A 19,638-nucleotide genomic window follows, 5' to 3' on the forward strand; every position below is an offset into this window, starting at 1 on the left:
GAAGAAACTTTCCTTAATTGTAATCATCCACATGTTTTAAAAGAGAGATTTTAATTTATAAAAGTTTCTTTTTATAACCAACCATGAAGGGAATTTTAAAAGAAAAATTTTATTAAAATTTCTTACCGGAAACAATTAAGGAAGTTTTAATTTTTGTTTAAAACTTTCCTTGTTTGGAGGACAAGGTAGGGGCCGACCATTAAAGGTTTATAAGGATGTTTTTAATTAAATTTTCCTTCTTAGACATTGGTACGGAAAATAAGGAAATTTTAATTATGTTTTAAAACTTTCCTTATTTTTCAAGACCAAGGAATATAAAAGAGATGGTAGAGGTGCCTCACCAAGATATACATCTATTATTCCTCTTCTCTCTTTTCCTTGAAGTGGCCGACCCTATTCTCTTGCTCATCTTCTTCTCTTCTTCCTTGGAGGCCGGCGGCATCACATCTCTTGGAGCTTTTGGTGGTCGGATCTTGCTTGAGGAAGAAGGAGAGAAAGGAGGTTTTGTTTCCTAACATCCCTTGGAGCTTGGTTGGTGGCCGAAGTTCTTCATCTCTAGGAGATTGTTGGTGGCCGAAACTTGCAAGGAGAAGGAGGCTTGGGTGGATTCTCATCTCGATAAATCGTCGCCCACACGACGTCCGAGATAAGAAGAGGAATACGACAGAAGATCGTGAGGTCTATAAGCTACAAAAGGTATAACTAGTTCATTCTTTTGTATGGATCTTGAAATATCAAACACAAGAGGCTAACGATTCTAGGTTTTGAATTTATGATTTGATTTTATGTTTCTTTTGTTTTTTTCGATCTTGTGATTCGATTGTTCTTAGTTGTTAAACCTAGGGTTACTATAAGGAGATTAAATATTGAATTTCGTTGAAAGGCTTTGTCTAGGAAGTGGTGGATGATCTCATACCCAAGAAGGCCTAGTGCCTCGCCATGTTTAACCTGGAAGTCAATCCTTAAAATAAATATTTAATCAACTTTGTAACATGGGTGGATTTGGATTAATAATGTTAAGCATCGTTTGCGATCCAAGTCTAAACCTTTAAGAACAGATAAGTTGAATTTGGAATCAATAATGTTAAGTTCCGTTTGCGATTCTAAATTTAATTTCTAAAGAACACAATAGGTTGTTAGGAAAGGTTCGGGACTTGTACAAAATTTTTGTACAGGGGAACCAGTACGATATTCCGAGTAGCAATCAACACACATGACCTAATTTAACTCAGTTGATCACATCAAAACTAACATATGGTACTGACAGTATCCTGTCCAACTGACCTCCTAGGACTTTACTTTGTCTAGTATCTAGTCGACTAACCAACTAGGACTTCCCACATTAAGATACCTATACACTTGATTAACATTGTTAGATCATAATTAATCTTAACTTTAAACTTTTATCAATCATCAAAAGTTGAAAAAATATATTATCATAACAGAATTAGCCTTAAATAATTATCCATTATGTAGGTCACACCTCCCGCAATGTTGTCTAAAAATCAAAGAAGATACCCCAGGGCATGGTGTGGTGGTAAGTGGTAAGATATTTTTCCTAAATAATCAGGATTTGAAATTCACGTAATGGATGTATGCCATGTTTGGACAACTAGTGATGTTGGGTGCCACATCTTGAATTTACTTGGTGGCTAAAATATGGGGTCAGACTGTCCACCCAGAATTAGTTGATGTAAGCTGAATACCTGATGATGCGGCGGTAAAGAAAAGCCCACCTGGCACGGGTAAATGGTCACGATGGAGGTCAAAGTCAAGACAGTCAATATGGCTCAATCGTGTCATCCGAGTGAGAGGGGGATACATAGGCCGATCGGAGGAACCGCTGTCCGATCTACCGTCTGGAGAAAACAGCGTCTGGTCAGCCCGATCGGTAGTAGAGCGGGCCGAACGAGCCATTTGTCCAGCTTGGGGTATGCCATGGACAGTGAATAATGAACCGATATAATAAAAGAGGGGAAAACATATGCTTAATAAGGGGAAGAGAAAACAAAAGAGAACACTACATCTATCATTGAATGCGGAGAAATCAAGACAAAGATGTCTTCGGTCTGCAATTAATATCATTAAACAGAGAAATATGAAGGGTCACTAAGACAGATATGTTAGAGTGTATATTGAAAGCCTAAGCTTTTGTAAACATTTATTTTGAATAAAGAATCACATTTGGTCAAATTATCTACATTTGTTTATAGTTGTTCAATTAATTTATATTGTAGATAACATAGTATGTGGTGTCACATACAGAAGATAATGTTATCAGTACCTTATAAATTATAAACAGTAGCTCACGACCAAAATGGAAAGGAACAAACAATTGGAAGGTCGTAGTGTAATTAGGTATTAGTTTATCTTAACTATATAATTACACTAGTATACTTAGAGTGTATTGAGTAGGACCATCAGAGGTCGTTTCTTTTATACTGACTTTATAAAGGAACAAAGACCTCAGTTATTATGGAAGTGTGTGCTCTTAATCCTAATATAATAACAAGTACATATATTTAATATTTATTTCTTTAATTTATCAATAGGTGAAATTTAGTTTGATAAATCAATAAGCCCGATAAGTTGGAAAATGATATCACTTATAGTGTGTGTTGTTGATTATAGAAGGAAACTGTGTCCTAGTGATCTAGGTTGATAATGTCCCCAAGAAGAGCTCATAAGGATTGTCATGTTAAACCCTGCAGGTGGACTTAGTCTGACATGACGATAAGGTTGAGTGGTACTATTCTTGGACTAAGATATTAATTAAATGAGTTGTCAGTAACTCACTTAATTAGTGGACATTCGACATCTTAAACACAGAGAGACTAACACACTCATAATAAGAAGGAGCCCAAAAATGTAATTTGGGATTGGTGCAGTAGTTCAATAATAGTTCTCTAGTGAAATGAATTATTATTGATAAAATTAAGTTGTGTGTTCGGGGCGAACACGGGATGCTTAATTTTATCGGGAGACCAAAACCAATTCCTCCTCTCGATCCCTATCGTAGCCTCTTAATTATAGAGTACTATACCCACCTTCATACCCATGTTGTAGGGGTCGGCCAAGCTAGCTTGAGAACCAAGCTAGGGTCGGCCAAGCCTTGGTCCATGGGTGGCCAGCCCTAGCTTGAACCCAAGTCTAGGTGGCCGGCCATTAAAAATACAAAAGGAATTTTAATTTTAAATTTTTTTTCTTATGTGGAATACATGATTTAGAAGAGAGTTTAAAAATTAAAATATTTCCTTTTATAAGATTCTACAAAAGATTAAGAGAAGAGTTAAATCTCTTTCCTTATTTGTAGATTAAAAGGTTGATTTTAATTTTGGTAAAAACTTTACTTATTTATCATCCACATGTTGAAAAGTTAAATTTTAAAATTATAAAATTTCCTTTTATAGCATCAATCATGAGGGGATTATTAAAGAGAAATTTTATTTTAAAAATTTCTCCGAAAGCAAATTAGGAAGCTTTAATTTTTCTAGCGAAAAATTTCCTTGTTTGCTTCCTTGGTGTGGCCGGCCATATACACTAAGAAAAGAATTTTAATTTTAATTAATTAAAATTTTCTTTTTCAATGGCAATAGAGTTAATGAAGTTTTTATTAAATTTTCCTTATTTGCCAAAGCTAAAGGATTATAAAAGAGGGGGGTTTTGGGTGCCTTCAAGGTAAACAACCTCTATTCTATTTCTCCCTCTTTTCCTCCTTGGTGTGGCCGGCTCTTCCCTTTCTCTTCTCTCCATCCTTGTGGCCGAAACTCTCTTCTCTCTTGGAGATCAAGTGGTGGCCGGATCCTAGCTTGGAGAAGAAGGAAAGAAAGCTTGCATCCCTTGGAGCTTGGTTGGTGGAAAAAGATCTTCATCCTTTGGAAGTCTTGCTTGGCCGAAACTTGAAGGAAGAAGAAGAAGGTGCTAGATGGTCCTCGTCTCGGAAGATCGTTGCCCACACAACGTCCGAGATTAGAAGAGGAATACGGTAGAAGATCAAGAGGTCATTATCTACTAAGAAAGGTATAACTAATATTGTTTTCCGCATCATGTTAGTTTTATCTTCATGTAAAAATACCAAATACAAGTGGCATGCGATTCTAGTTTTTCAAATTAGTTTTCGAAATTGTGTTCTTTTTTTTTCTTTTTCTTGTGATTTGATTGTTCTTAGAGGTTAACCTAAGGTTACTATGGGAAGGTTAAATATTTAATTTCCTTAAAAGGCTTTGTCTAGTCGGTGGTGGTTGCTCCCATATCCAAGAAGGTCATGTGCCTCGCCATGCAGTACTGGAAGCCGATTTTGGAAATAGATATTTAACTGTCTTCGTGACGTAGGTGATTTGGATCGAATGTGTTAAGTTTCGCAGGAGATCCAAGTCTAAACCTAAAAGAACAAATAAATTAAACTTAGGATCAAACGTATTAAGTTCCGCAGGCGATCCAAGTTTAATTTAAAAGAACACATGGCAGCTAGGAAAAGGTTCAGACCTTTGTACAAAATTTTTATACAGTGGAACCATTAGGTTTTCCGAGTAGCAACCAACAATTGGTATCAGAGATAGGGTTTTGCCTCTGTGTATTTGGTATTAGTTTAATTATGCACATGTCATACATAATTTAGGCAGGATAATAGTAGGATGTGCTAACTTTGTGGATGCAGGATCCAACTATTTTGGCTTATAGTTATTATGTGTGTTATTGGACTCTTGGACATGTCAAGGGCATTTTATTGTGTGTGCATGATTATATTATAAAATACAGCAAGAGATGTATTTAGTTTTATTAGGATTTTATTTTTTGATCTAGATACATGTACATTCCTTCGAGGAATATAGGATCGAAAAATGTAAAATTATGTTTATGTCGCAAATCGAATCTTGCAAAACGTGGAACCTTTTGAGGACCAGAGACGCAGCGGAACAAGGAGCAAGATGGATGCGACAACTAGATCCGGTGGCGGTGGCCAAAAATGGTAGAAGCTAGGGATGGCGACACATGGAGGACAACAATAGATAAAAGCCATAATAGTTGAAAATTAGTTTTTCTATTTATTGCTTTTATGTTGTGCTGTGTGTGCTTGTTAGTATGCATGTTAAGTAGGCTAGCATAGTCAAAATTCCTCATTTTAAATAACTAAGTGGGAGAGGGATTTTTAATAAATTCCACGGTCTCTATTACTGGTTTGTAAGTGATGCAAACAAACTTACGCGTTGTCTCTGAGTGCCTTCCTCCATATCGGATGAGTTTATTTGTGGATCACTAGATCAAACTTCCATTTTGGATGACTATAGGAAATTAATTAAGAGCGTGTGATCTTCTCCATCGGAAGGGCCACAATCTTATTAATGGACTTAGTATCAAGTAATGGTATACACTTAGGCATGTCTAATAGTATCCTCCCCATCGGAGTCACTGCTATTATTCGTGTGACCAAAGGAAACCAACTATTAATTTTATTTGTCAAAAAGTTAGGTTGACAAGATAATAAAATTAATGGGTTAAACCCTCCTTTTACAAATGTTGAATTTGTATACGTCCACACTATCGTGGCATACAAAATTCACGATGTTTTGAGGTGTTGGTTAATTTAAAATAGTATTGTTTGAGGAATCAATATTATTCTAAATTTAGAGTTCTGACCAAAAGTTATTTGTGATTCTTAGGATGACTTTCAACCCACTGGCCATCATACTAAAAGAGAACAGACTTACTGGTCCTAACTACATAGATTGGAAAAGGAACCTAGACATTGTTCTTACTGCTGAAAGCTATAAGTTTGTATTGACTGAGCCTTGCCCTGATGCACCCACTGGTGAATCTACCCAAGAGGAGATCGAATATCATAAGAAATGGGTAAAAGTAGATGAGATGGCGCGGTGTTACATTTTGGCTTCAATGTCAAATGTATTGCAAAATCAGCATCAAGATTTACCAACAGCTTATGATATTATGAACAATCTCAAGGAACTCTTTGGTCACCAGGATCGGGCCTCTAGGCAAGAAGCCATGAGAAAAATAATGACAGCCACCATGCAAGAGGGAACTCCCGTAAGGGATCATATCCTAAAGATGATGGCTTATCTAAATGAAATACAAATCCTTAGAGGAGAAATTGATGGGGAAACCCAGATCGATATGATCCTCCAAACGCTACCTAGAAGTTTTGAACAATTCCGCCTGAATTACAATATGAATAAAAGGGTATATTCATTGGCGGAACTACTGACAGAACTTCAGGCAACAGAAGGTTTGTTTCGTCACAATTCTCAGATTCACTATGCTGAAAATGGTTCTACTTCTAAACCGAAAGGAAAGAAGAAGAAGAAACAAGTTAGCTCAGCAAAGAAGGTGAATAAATCTCAGAGTACAAGACCTAAAGCTGGAGTGAAGAAGCCGAAGGGTAAGTGCTTCATCTGCAAGCAGTCAGGGCATTGGAAGGCGGACTGTCCTCGTAGGAATCAAAACAACAAAGGTATATCTCATGCTCTGGTTGTTGAAACATGTTTAGCAGTGTTATCTACCAGCACCTGGTGTGTAAATACGAGAGCCACTGATCATGTCTGCAATTCTTTGCAGGGGTTCCAGGAAACCCGACGACTATATGAAGGAGAGATAACCATCTACATAGGCAATGCTACTAAGGTGGCGGCTGTTGTAGTGGGAGACGTCTACTTATCTTTTGATAGAAATAGAAAATTAGTTTTAAGAAATTGTCTTTATGTACCCAGTTTTAGAAAGAATTTTATTTCAGTTTCTAAACTGTTTTTGGATGGATATTCTGTTTCCTTTAATAACAATGTAGTTATAAAGAGAAATAAAGTGATTATCTGTTCTAGTGCATTAGTTGGAAATTTATATACTTTAAATCCAATTTCTCCCACAAAGCAAAATATGAAAATTTATAACACATCTTCTAACACTAATAAGAGAAAACAACCTTCGGAAATGAACCAAGCATATCTTTGGCATCTAAGGCTTGGTCATATTAACTTAAGTAGGATTCAAAAGCTTATAACCGATGGACTCTTGGGTTCATTAGAGTTGGAAAATTTTCCAACTTGTGAATCTTACTTGGAAGGTAAAATGACCAAGAAGCCTTTTAAGGCCAAGGGGTATAGAGCCAAAGAAGTGTTAGAATTGGTTCATTCTGATTTGTGTGGTCCTATGTCTATCCTGGCGAGAGGTAGTTTTGAATATTTTGTCTCTTTTATAGATGATTATTCAAGATATGGATACATTTACCTAATGCGCCGCAAGTCTGAGTGCTTTGATAAGTTCAAAAAGTACAAGGCTGATGTGGAGAAACGACTAGGTAAAAGTATCAAGACACTACGGTCTGATCGTGGTGGCGAATACCTCTTAGGAGAGTTTAGGAATTACTTATCAGAGGTCGGGATTCAATCCAAATTATCCGCACCTGGTACACCCCAACAGAATGGTGTGGCAGAACGAAGGAATAGGACTCTTATGGAGATGGTTAGATCGATGATGAGTTATTCTGAATTACCAAATTTGTTTTGGGGATACGCTCTGGAAACGGCAGCGCACATTCTGAACTTAGTACCTTCTAAATCAGTATCTTCTACTCCCACAGAATTGGGGAATAGGCGAAAGCCAATCTAAGACATATTCGGATTTGGGGTAGTCCAGCACATGTGCTGAAACCAAATGCTGATAAGTTAGAATCTCGTACAGAAGTTCGCTTGTTTGTGGGTTATCCCAGAGGAACGAAAGGTGGTTTATTTTATAGTCCTAAAGACCAGAAGGTCATTGTTAGCATCAATGTCCAGTTTTTAGAAGAAGACTATATAATGGATCACAAGCCCAGTAGTAAAGTTGTTCTAAAAGAAATTAGAGAGGACACGTCTATTTTAGTACCAACAGTACAAGATGAAGTACCACAAGAGACTGCAACATGTGTCACACATGATACACAACCACAGATGGTGCCTCGTCGTAGTGGGAGAGTTGTGAGGGAACCTGAGAGATTCATGTTTTTGGGAGAGTCTTCGGACTTGATCCCGGGTAAACACAAACCTGATCCCCGAAAATATGACGAAGCACTCCAAGATATAGATGCAGTATCTTGGCAAAAGGCAATGAATTCTGAAATAGAGTCTATGTACTCTAATAAGGTCTGGGAGCTTGTTGAACAACCTGATGGTGTAAAAGCCGTTGGATGCAAGTGGATCTACAAAAGGAAAAGAGGGACAGACGGGAAGGTAGAAACCTTCAAAGCTAGGCTTGTTGCGAAAGGGTACACTCAGAAAGAGGGAATCGATTATGAGGAGACCTTTTCACCGGTAGTCATGCTTAAGTCTATCCGGATACTCTTATCCATTGCTGCTCATATGGATTATGAGATTTGGCAAATAGATGTCAAGACAGCATTCCTTAATGGAAGTCTTGAAGAGAACATCCATATGAAGAAACCAGAAGGGTTCATTGAAAAAGGCAAAGAGCATCTAGTGTGCAAGCACAATCGGTCCATTTATGGACTGAAGCAAGCTTCAAGGTCTTGGAACATCTTATGAAATAATCCAGTCATATGGATTTATTCAGTGTCCGGATGAGTCTTGTGTATACAAGAAGTGTAACGGAAACGTGGTGGTATTTCTTGTACTATACGTAGATGATATTTTGTTAATTGGCAACAATGTCAAGGTATTATCGGACGTAAGGGTATGGTTGTCCAAACAATTTGATATGAAGGACTTAGGAGATTGTGCACACATTCTTGGGATCAAAGTTATAAGGGATCGCAAGAAAAGAATGTTATGTCTGTCGCAAGCTTCATATATAGATACAATCCTTGCTCGTTTTAGCATGCAGAATTCCAAGAAAGGTTTCTTACCTTTTAGGCATGGAGTAGCTCTATCTAAAGAGATGTCTCCGAAGACATCAAAGGAGATAGAGGAAATGAAAGCAATTCCTTATGCTTCTGCTGTAGGAAGTCTTATGTATGCAATGCTGTGTACGATACCTGATATCTGTTTTGCCGTGGGCATGGTCAGCAGATATCAGAGTAACCCTGGACAAGGACATTGGACTGCGGTAAAGCATATATTAAAGTACCTGAGAAGGACTAGAGATTATATGCTAATTTACCAAGCAGACGATTTGCTCCCTGTGGGTTACACGGATTCATATTTCAAATCGGATAGGGACAACAATAAGTCTACATCAGGCTATGTATTTACTTTAAGAGGTGGAGTCATTGCATGGAGGAGTGTTAAGCAGAAATGCGTTTCGGACTCAACCATGGAAGCTGAGTATGTAGCAGCCTCTGAGGCAACTAAAGAAGCAGTATGGCTCAGGAACTTTCTAATAAACTTAGATGTGATTCCTGGTTTGCCCAAAATCATCACAATTTATTGTGATAATAGCGGTGCAGTTGCAAACGTGAAGGAACCACGAGCCCATAAGGCAAGTAAACATATAGAGCGCAAGTACCACCTAATACGAGATATCGTGAAGCAAGGAGAAGTTGTCATCGCCAAGATTGCATCAGCAGATAACCTGGCAGATCCTTTCACTAAGGCCCTTCCAGCAAAAGCTTTCGATCGGCATGTGGAGGGAATGAGAATCAGATATATGGCAGCTTAGTCATTAGTATAAGTGGGAGATTGTTAGAGTGTATACTGAAAGCCTAAGCTTTTGTAAACATTTATTTTGAATAAAGAATCACATTTGGTCAAATTATCTACATTTGTTTGTAGTTGTTCAATTAATTTATATTGTAGATAACATAGTATGTGGTGTCACATACAGAAGATAATGTTATCAATACCTTATAAATTATAAACAGTAGCTCACGACCAAAATGGAAAGGAACAAACCATTGGAAGGTCGTAGTGTAATTAGGTATTAGTTTATCTTAACTATATAATTACACTAGTACACTTAGAGTGTATTGAGTAGGACCATCAGAGGTCGTTTCTTTTATACTGACTTTATAAAGGAACAAAGACCTCAGTTATTATGGAAGTGTGTGCTCTTAATCCTAATATAATAACAAGCACATATATTTAATATTTATTTCTTTAATTTATCAATGGGTGAAATTTAGTTTGATAAATCAATAAGCCCGATAAGTTGAGAAATGATATCACTTATAGTGTGTGTTGTTGATTATAGAAGGAAACTGTGTCCTAGTGATCTAGGTTGATAATGTCCCCAAGAAGAGCTCATAAGGATTGCCATGTTAAACCCTGCAGGTGGACTTAGTCCGACATGACGATAAGGTTGAGTGGTACTATTCTTGAACTAAGATATTAATTAAATGAGTTGTCAGTAACTCACTTAATTAGTGGACATTCGACATCTTAAACACAGGGAGACTAACACACTCATAATAAGAAGGAGCCCAAAAATGTAATTTGGGATTGGTGCGGTAGTTCAATAATAGTTCTCTAGTGAAATGAATTATTATTGATAAAATTAAGTTGTGTGTTCGGGGCGAACACGGGATGCTTAATTTTATCGGGAGACCAAAACCAATTCCTCCTCTCGGTCCCTATCGTAGCCTCTTAATTATAGAGTACTATACCCACTATACCCACCTTCATACCCATGTTGTAGGGGTCGGCCAAGCTAGCTTAAGAACCAAGCTAGGGCCGGCCAAGCCTTAGTCCATGGGTGGTCGGCCCTAGCTTGAACCCAAGTCTAGGTGGCCGGCCATTAAAAATACAAAAGGAATTTTAATTTTAAATTTTTTTTTCTTATGTGGAATACATGATTTAGAAGAGAGTTTAAAAATTAAAATATTTCCTTTTATAAGATTCTACAAAAGATTAAGAGAAGAGTTAAATCTCTTTCCTTATTTGTAGATTAAAAGGTTGATTTTAATTTTGGTAAAAACTTTACTTATTTATCATCCACATGTTGAAAAGTTAAATTTTAAAATTATAGAAATTTCCTTTTATAGCTTCAATCATGAGGGATTATTAAAGAGAAATTTTATTTTAAAAATTTCTCCGAAAGTAAATTAGGAAGTTTTAATTTTTCTAGCGAAAAATTTCCTTGTTTGCTTCCTTGGTGTGGCCGGCCATATACACTAAGAAAAGAATTTTAATTTTAATTAATTAAAATTTTCCTTTTCAATGGCAATAGAGTTAAGGAAGTTTTTATTAAATTTTCCTTATTTGTCATGGCTAAAGGATTATAAAAGAGGGGGTTTTTGGGTGCCTTCAAGGTGAACAACCTCTATTCTATTTCTCCCTCTTTTCTTCCTTGGTGTGGCCGGCTCTTCCCTTTCTCTTCTCTCCATCCTTGTGGCTGAAACTCTCTTCTCTCTTGGAGATCAAGCGGTGGCCGGATCCTAGCTTGGAGAAGAAGGAGAGAAAGCTTGCATCCCTTGGAGCTTGGTTGGTGGAAAAAGATCTTCATCCTTTGGAAGTCTTGCTTGGCCGAAACTTGAAGGAAGAAGAAGAAGGTGCTAGGTGGTCCTCGTCTCGGAAGATCGTTGCCCACACAATGTCCGAGATTAGAAGAGGAATACGGTAGAAGATCAAGAGGTCATTATCTACTAAGAAAGGTATAATTAATATTGTTTTCCGCATCATGTTAGTTTTATCTTCATATAAAAATACCAAATACAAGTGGCATGCGATAAGTATAAAAGAGTATGATAGGTATAAAGAAAGGAAAGATGAATCTTTATCCCCTAGTACTTTCACTTTTTCTTCTTCCTCTTTTGTTTCTAACTTGAGCGTCGGAGAGTCAACGCCAGGGACTTCTTCTTGATTTGATTTTGTTTGTAGAAAAGAGCGAGGTCTTCATCTAGTCAGCAGAGCCGTCACATTTCCGGTTTTTCAGCTTCACACTTTCGGACAGAAACACCTAGTATATATATATATATAAAACACCTAGTATATATATATATATATATATATATATATAAATCGAAGAAGATGTTCAGGGCTATCGTGTGATGGTAACAGTGGACAAACTTTCTAGGTATTAAGGATTGAAATCTCATCAAGAATATATTGTATTTGGGGAGTTTAAAAAATTTATAATGGTGAGTCGTCTGTTAGAATCTATCTTCATATTTTTTTTTTTTAATTTATTTTAATGATTGATAAAAAATTTCATGAATAAGATCAATTACGTCATCGTAATATCTGAATACCTGAATTATAAAAACAAAATAAAAAAAAACGTAGAAGATCAATTAATCTGCATGTTGTGAGCTGACTTGAGTACAAAGTCAAAAACCTATGAACATGTATGATGCAAATGGGACATTTAAACTCATCTCACATAAGGTCATCAAATTAGATCCGTTGAAATAATTCAGCCCTTCTAATAGTTTGAACGGATTGAATTTAAATTTTATAGATTCAATTTAAAATAGACCTAAACAGATTAATCTACGTGAGTTGTAGATCTAGACGGACTGGGCATAACAGGCTCGAGTTTGGCTACTAGATTTTCCAAATCAAAATTTATTTATGTGATAATCAAATTTAATAAATTACATATATAAAAAAATATTTTTATATATATTAAATTTGTCCTTCTAATACATAACTCACTTCTAATAGATAACTCACTTTTGGATTAAGTGGCTGTGGATTGCTCAGCCGTATGCCTTTGTGTGATGGTCTTGTCATGCAGCACTCGGTCATTATGTAGGTAAGGATCTTTTAGTTCAAGATATCTAGATCATCCTTGATTCCCTGTTTATTTATTAATTGGATGAATTGAATCCCATCTATTTAACATATGGGATCCAGTTCATCCAACCAATAAATAAATATGATCTCTTCTAATCCAAAATTTTTTAGATCAGATCATCTGACCTCCCATCTTGACACCGGCGCAAAATAAAGAAATAAGCATTCCTGATTAAAAATATATCTCCGCATCCTGTTCAGCTATTCTTCCGTCCCCACCGAATTAATTTCACGATGTACATGCAAGTAATTGCCACAAGTTCATATATCCAAATTCTATTTCGGGCATGATTCATCTACGAAAAATAGCATACCCAAATTTTATTCACCGTGTACGTCTGAGATTCATTCAAACCTCATGCATCACATTATAGATGTTCCCTCGGAATGATAGGATAGTTAAGATATAAGATGTTATTATATAAAGTCTTAGAATCAAAATTTAATATATTTAAATATATTTTCTTCCATACCTTGTTTCATATACTAATGATTAATAGTCATCTATAATTAATCATCTCCGTATTGATCTAGGAACCGATTAACAAAGACACTAGAGGTGAGCAAATCACCATTTACCATATTAATCAAATGATAGATGTTCTATAGGTACAGTTGACTTGGTACTCGGACAAAATATGACATGATTCGATTTTTTACCGATACTACTACTATTTCAAATTATCTTATACTCCTGGTCTAGAAAAGTATCGATGGACTAAAACTGAATAAGTATTCAAGATTTATTTTCTTTCATAATGTACGTGGCTACTTGAAAGAATAACCATTTCATTTTTTGTTGTTGAAATACAAAATACTGAAGCGCATAAATATAAAAAAGAACTAGAGAGACAAAAAAAAAGAAAAGATAATTATTTTTTTATTATTGATGAATAATTATCATAGGTTAACTCATCTATTTATATATATTGTCAAGATAATATATAAAAATATAATGATAAATATGAAAATATATTATTATAAATATGATAATAATAAATATAGAAATAATAAAAAATATGATTTGAATTATAATCTAGACATAATAAATCATCAATAGTTAAAATCAATTTCTGAATCTCCTGAATTATTATTTTTATCAACATTATTTGTAACAATAGGATTGTAGAATAGATTACTTGGTGAGAAGTTGGGTCGAATTAATTTAGACTCCAGCTACAAAATCTCCATTGAAATAGCATCGTCCTTTTGGGACGGTCAAGTGAGTAGCATATAAAATAATGTCAATTTAAAATCTGAGATTCGAATTTTAATATAATTGAAATAAATATTTTCCTTATATATTAATTATTATTACAATTATTAATAGTCACTTATGAGTAAGAACGGATTATTTGGAGTGGCGAAGACGTACCAACTCAATTGGTATTTGTATAGATCGAAACTGGAGGTGGAGCTGCGACACCCTATCGCTGTCTAGTTTTAAATATGGTGGCTCTGAAAACTACTCCGTTAACGCCCAGGACGGTGACTGATGCAGAGGCGGGCGGGAAAAACCGCGTCATTTGCAAAGGAACAGAATAGATGCATACTAAACGTGTCAAATTAATGGCATCGAGATTTTTAAAGAGATATAGAAATAATAAAGTTGAAGAAAAAAAATTCTAACTTCTCATATATTTAGGATTTTAAATGAGATTTTTATTTTTTTTTTATAGTCCCTAATATTGCACGTCAATGTCATCTAAAAAAAGTATGAATTTACTATTCTTTCAACAGTAAAAAATCTCCTTACAATATTTTTACATTATCACATATCTTAATTTATTATTTTCTTCATTTAATATCTCTATATACTTTCTCTTTAATATTTTAATTTATTATTATATGTAATTTAATTTAATTTATTTATAATTTATAATTAATATATTAATTAACTTATGATTTTTAATTTAATTAAATTTTAATTTTCATTTAATATTTTATTAACTTATAAATTTTAATTTGATTATAGTGTATATTTTTAACTTATTGAATGCATATATTTTAAAAATAATAATTTATTAATAATTTTATTGAAAATTTATATATATATATATATAAAGTTATCATTAATTGCGGGTCCACCTTTGAGAGAGAGAAAAATAAGTTTTAATTTCCACTATTATTCTTAAACTACAAATCTCACATCTATAATTCAAATTTTTTTATTCAACTTTTTAAATTTTATAAAGCTCTCAAAAATCTTACATTAGATATGTCTTTATATATCTAAGATTTGAAATGTGTAGTTTAATAGTAGTAATAAAATTTCAAATTTACTCATTCATCTCAAAATTAAGGATGGCATCAGTAATTAATAATGTATAAAAACAATTTGATAATGTAAGATTTATAAAAATGTTTTTAAAAAAAAGTTATAGAAAAAAAATACCAAAAAGTTTAATTGATTTGGCACATTGAGTCACTTAAAAGTGGGCTAACTGGGTCAAACTTATCATAGATCTAGATGCTAACTGGGTCAAACTTATCTTAGATCTAGATGTGTATGTTGGTTTGATTGAATCAAATAGATTTGATAGGTTGGTTGATCAATGTGGATCGGCCAGCTCGAGAAGGTTGAACAAGTGATTTTAATTAAGGAAAACTAATTTTAATTATATTATAGTGATTTTGACTAAAACTAATACTAGAATAAGAGCACTTTTAGGATGAAAATAAGATAAAGATGGTGTTTTTGATATTTTTTTTAGAATTAGGATGTTTTTTTTTAAGATAACAAAAAAATCAAAAAGACGCCATTTTTAATTAATTTTTTTTTGTCTAATTTTTTAAATAGGCATTGAAAAGTCCAGGCCGCAATTACAATAAAGTGTTACGTTTTCTGCTAAATTTCCTCCAACTAATATTTAAACGAAGACTCCAATCCAACCTCTTCGCCGTCGGTCACCGTTTCCTTCCTTCCCAAGAAGATGACCCGCTGCCCTCTTCCACCTCTCGTCCTCCTTCCCGTCTCCTCCTTCGTTCTCCTCCTCTTCCTCCCCCAGCTCCCCCCCGCCCAATCCCAGGTCGTCACCACCATTGAAGATTTCTTCTCCCATAGCTTCCCTAACTTCGACTCTGTCGACAACGGTGCTAATTTCTCGATATTCAACGACGCCGGATACAGGCAGGGCGCCCTCCAGCTCACCCCCGATACCGTAAACGTTGTCTACATGTTCAACAAATCCGGTCGAGTCTTCTACAACAGGCCTTTTAAGCTTTGGCAGATGGACTCTTCTTCCTCCTCCGGCGCCGCGACCAAGCAGTTCCTGTCCTTCAGCACCTCCTTCAAGATAAACGTCTTCCGCAGTAATAATGGCAACCTGAACACAGGAGAGGGCATGGCTTTCCTCCTCTCCTCCGACCTCGGCCCGGCGCCACCGGGGAGCCACGGTTGCTTTCTCGGCCTCACCAATGCTTCCCTCAACGGGAACCCCGGCAACCACTTCGTCGCCATCGAGTTCGACACCGTCATGCAGACCGATTTGGGAGACCCCAACGACAACCACATCGGCCTCGACATCAACGGCGTGAACTCCACAAAGACAGCCTCCGATTTGAAAGTTCAGATCTCGCCGCCTGGGTTCCCCACCAACCACACCGTCTGGGTCGATTACGATGGTATGGTGCCCTATTTGCACGTTTATATGGCGATCGACGACGATCCAAAGCCGGCCTCCGCCGTGCTCGAAGCGCCACTCGATCTCAATGATTTTCTGAAGCAGGAGTTCTACTTCGGGTTTTCTGCCTCGACAGGGACGAACTACGAACTCCACGACGTGCTGTCGTGGAATTTGACCGCGAAGATGTCACACGTCGGCCGAAAAGGCTTGGCGGCGTGGAAGATTGGCGCGATCGTTGGGGGTGTTTCTGTGTTCGTGATGGTGCTCGTGGCAGGACTTTGGGTGGGCCTGAAGGTAAGAAAGAGGACGGCGAGGGATGCGACCTCCAGTTACAGCAGCGCTATGGTATTGGTGGCGCCCCACGGGGTTATCTCGGCTGGTAAAGGCGTGGAAGTTTGCCACTGAGAACATGGGTTCGAGTCCGCAGGGCAACGGAGATTTATTCTCTATCCTTGTGCAAAAAGTCTCGGCCCACTGCGTACTTGCCACCGAACTACCGTGATTTACCTCCCTCGTGATGACCCTGGGCAGGGTGCGGCGGGGGCCCTGAGGGCGAGGGTTTCGCCTTTTGCCGCTATGGTATTGGTGGCGCTGAAGAGGCTACCGGGGACGCCGAGGGAGTTCGAGTTCAAGGACCTCGATAAGGCGACCAACAATTTCGACGAGAAGATGAAGCTGGGGAAAGGGGGCTTCGGCGAGGTGTACCGGGGCGTGTTGCCTGGGGAGAACAAGCAGGTGGCCGTGAAGCGATTCTCTCGGGGAGGCACCAGCGCTCCCGACGACTTCCTCAAAGAACTGACCATCATCAACCGCCTTCGCCATAAGAACCTCGTCCCCCTTGTCGGTGAGTACTTCTGAATTACCTGCCCTGTTTCATCGTGCAGCTCTGTTCCTCCAGGTTTCACTATATTTCTTACACGATTCGATCATTTCGTTACATGAATTTGATCTTGTAAGAGCTTTGGTACCAATCGACGTTGTTGTTGGATCGCAGGATGGTGCCACACCAACAGTATGCTGCTGCTAGTCTACGAGTACATGCCCAATGGGAGCCTTGACCACCACCTGTTCGACGGGCCCAACAGCATGCCGACGACGACTCTGAGCTGGGAGCGGCGATACAACGTGATCGCCGGCGTCGCCTCTGCCCTCCACTACCTGCACGACGAGTACGATCAGAAGGTGGTGCACCGCGACCTGAAGGCCTCCAACATCATGCTCGACGCCAACTTTAACGCGCGCCTTGGTGACTTCGGCCTCGCGCGTGCCCTCGAATCCGACAAGACTTCCTACGCCGAGCTGGAGATGGTTGGCGTCCCCGGCACCATGGGTTACATCGCTCCGGAGTGCTTTCTCACCGGCAAGGCCACCCGGGAGTCCGACATTTTCGGCTTCGGCGCCGTGGTGCTCGAGGTCGTCTGCGGCCGCCGCCCTCGCTGCGACATCGACGGCTTCCTGTTCCTATGCGACTGGGTGTGGAAGCTCTTCCGCGAAGGACGCATCCTGGAGGCCGTCGACGCCCGCCTGGGGGAGGACTACGACCCCGAGGACGCTCGCCGTCTCCTCCTCCTTGCCCTGGCCTGCAGCCACCCGATTTCGTCGGAGCGGCCGAAGACAGACGTGACGGTGCAAATCATCTCCCGCACAAGAGCGCCGCCGTCGGTACCGCACTTCAAGCCTTCATTCGTGTGGCCGTCCTTCCCTGCCATGGCGGGGACATCGAGCTGGTTGACCGCCGTGTCGGCCGTGGCGTCGTCCTACGAAGCGTCCCCCACGCGGCGGACTCCGCATCTCCTCGATGGAGACGGACACGTGGCGTCCAAAGACCTCTCCCTTACGTCATAATCGTCCGCGTTTTGACGAGGCAGGTGTTGACTGGGCCAACATACGGTGGTCCTTCCCGCCATTTCTCTTGTGCAATTATCTTTTTTTGATCTGTATTCCGATTTTTCTCGCATTGGGACCCACAATGGCCTCCAGTCTTATTCCTTTTAAAAGCGGAACTCTATCCTATTTTTCAAGCAAAAGATGTTCTTCTTCCAACTTTATTCTAGCCAGCATAGTTTATAGAATCATGATCTTACACCGGATTAATTTAGGGTCAAGATCGAATCGGTCAGGATCGGATCGTAGAATCATACGATCCTATCAAAAACCTTTAAAATTTTATCATACATGATTAATAATTAGAAAAAATATCAAAAAAACTCATTTACATATAAATAAATAATTAATTTTGTATATATATACAATTATTTACATTCAACCCATCAAATTACATTATTACATGTACAAATTTAAATTAACTTATAATTCAACTATCATTCTCGCATAGTAATAATATTTATATTTTCATATCATAAAATGAAAAAATATAAAATATCTATTAACACAATAATAATAATAACACATACAATGTCAAAAATATTTCCTTGATTTATAAGATAATTCAATTTAAATGTCAACAAAGCATCTAATTAACGTATATAACAGAAGCTATTGAATCCTTTGATTCAAATATGAATACCGGAAATAATCTTCTAAACACTGGTTGATGCCACACAATACTAGACAATAGGCATCCAAAAATTTATTATTTTGAGAAAATAAATGACAGAATATTATTGATAAAAAAACTAACTCAAAAATAATTAAATATATATTTAAATAATTTAAAACTATAATAAGATGAAAAAAAGATAATGGTTAAGGATAAACTTTGAAATTTATTAAAGATCTCTGAACGAGCTTTAATTTGATATATTATAGGCCCCGTGGTTCAATCCGAGTCAAAAGTTATGACCTCTCAAAGCTTCCACCGATCCTGCTCCGATTCTGCTCCGATCCTGCTCCGATTCTACCGATTCTGCTCCGATCCTACCGATCCTGCTGCGATCCTACTGCAAAAACGATTCTGCACGATCCTGGATCGATTTTGGGTTTCCGGATCTAAGATCGTACGATCCTACGATCCGGATCGCGATTTTATAAACTATGCTAGCCAGTGTAGTAGCCAATTACAGTTATAATTAATAAAGTATATAATAATTATCAATATAGCTGTTAAAACTATTAAAATTAATTACTTTAATTTTTATTTAATTTAGTTAAAATTATTTATTATTATATTTTGATTATATTATATTAATTTTAATTAAATTGGAGTTATTTTAATTAATATTAGAGAAGTTTTAAGGATAATTATTTAATAATTTTAAGCATATTAGAGTAACTTTAAGTTAAAATTGTTATAAAAACACTCAAATATATATATATTTTTTTGGATATATAAGAATCCTCTTTTAATATTTTTAAAAATAGAAAAAAATTACCCT

The 19,638-nt window shown here is 37.2% G+C and overlaps 1 protein-coding gene across 1 annotated transcript; it reads left to right on the forward strand.

The window, feature by feature from the left end:
• The first annotated feature begins 15,610 nt into the window (after nt 1–15,610).
• LOC121972492 (probable L-type lectin-domain containing receptor kinase S.7) lies at nt 15,611–18,323 on the forward strand. Its single transcript, XM_042524153.1, has 3 exons — nt 15,611–16,648; nt 16,883–17,147; nt 17,298–18,323. Exons 1-3 carry the CDS (start codon nt 15,611–15,613, stop codon nt 18,146–18,148), a joined length of 2,154 nt encoding a protein of 717 aa, XP_042380087.1. The 3' UTR covers nt 18,149–18,323.
• The last annotated feature ends 1,315 nt before the right edge of the window (nt 18,324–19,638 follow it).

Source organism: Zingiber officinale, chromosome 4A, assembly GCF_018446385.1.
Source record: "Zingiber officinale cultivar Zhangliang chromosome 4A, Zo_v1.1, whole genome shotgun sequence".
Classification (NCBI taxonomy): domain Eukaryota; kingdom Viridiplantae; phylum Streptophyta; class Magnoliopsida; order Zingiberales; family Zingiberaceae; genus Zingiber; species Zingiber officinale.

Excerpts from the sequence above, each read along its gene's own strand:
- LOC121972492 (XM_042524153.1), top strand. The coding sequence starts at position 15,611 with ATGACCCGCTGCCCTCTTCCACCTCTCGTCCTCCTTCCCGTCTCCTCC. Across the intron at positions 16,649-16,882 it reads CCAGTTACAGCAGCGCTATG|GTATTGGTGGCGCTGAAGAG; the intron begins GTATTGGTGGCG and ends TTTGCCGCTATG. Across the intron at positions 17,148-17,297 it reads GAACCTCGTCCCCCTTGTCG|GATGGTGCCACACCAACAGT; the intron begins GTGAGTACTTCT and ends GTTGGATCGCAG.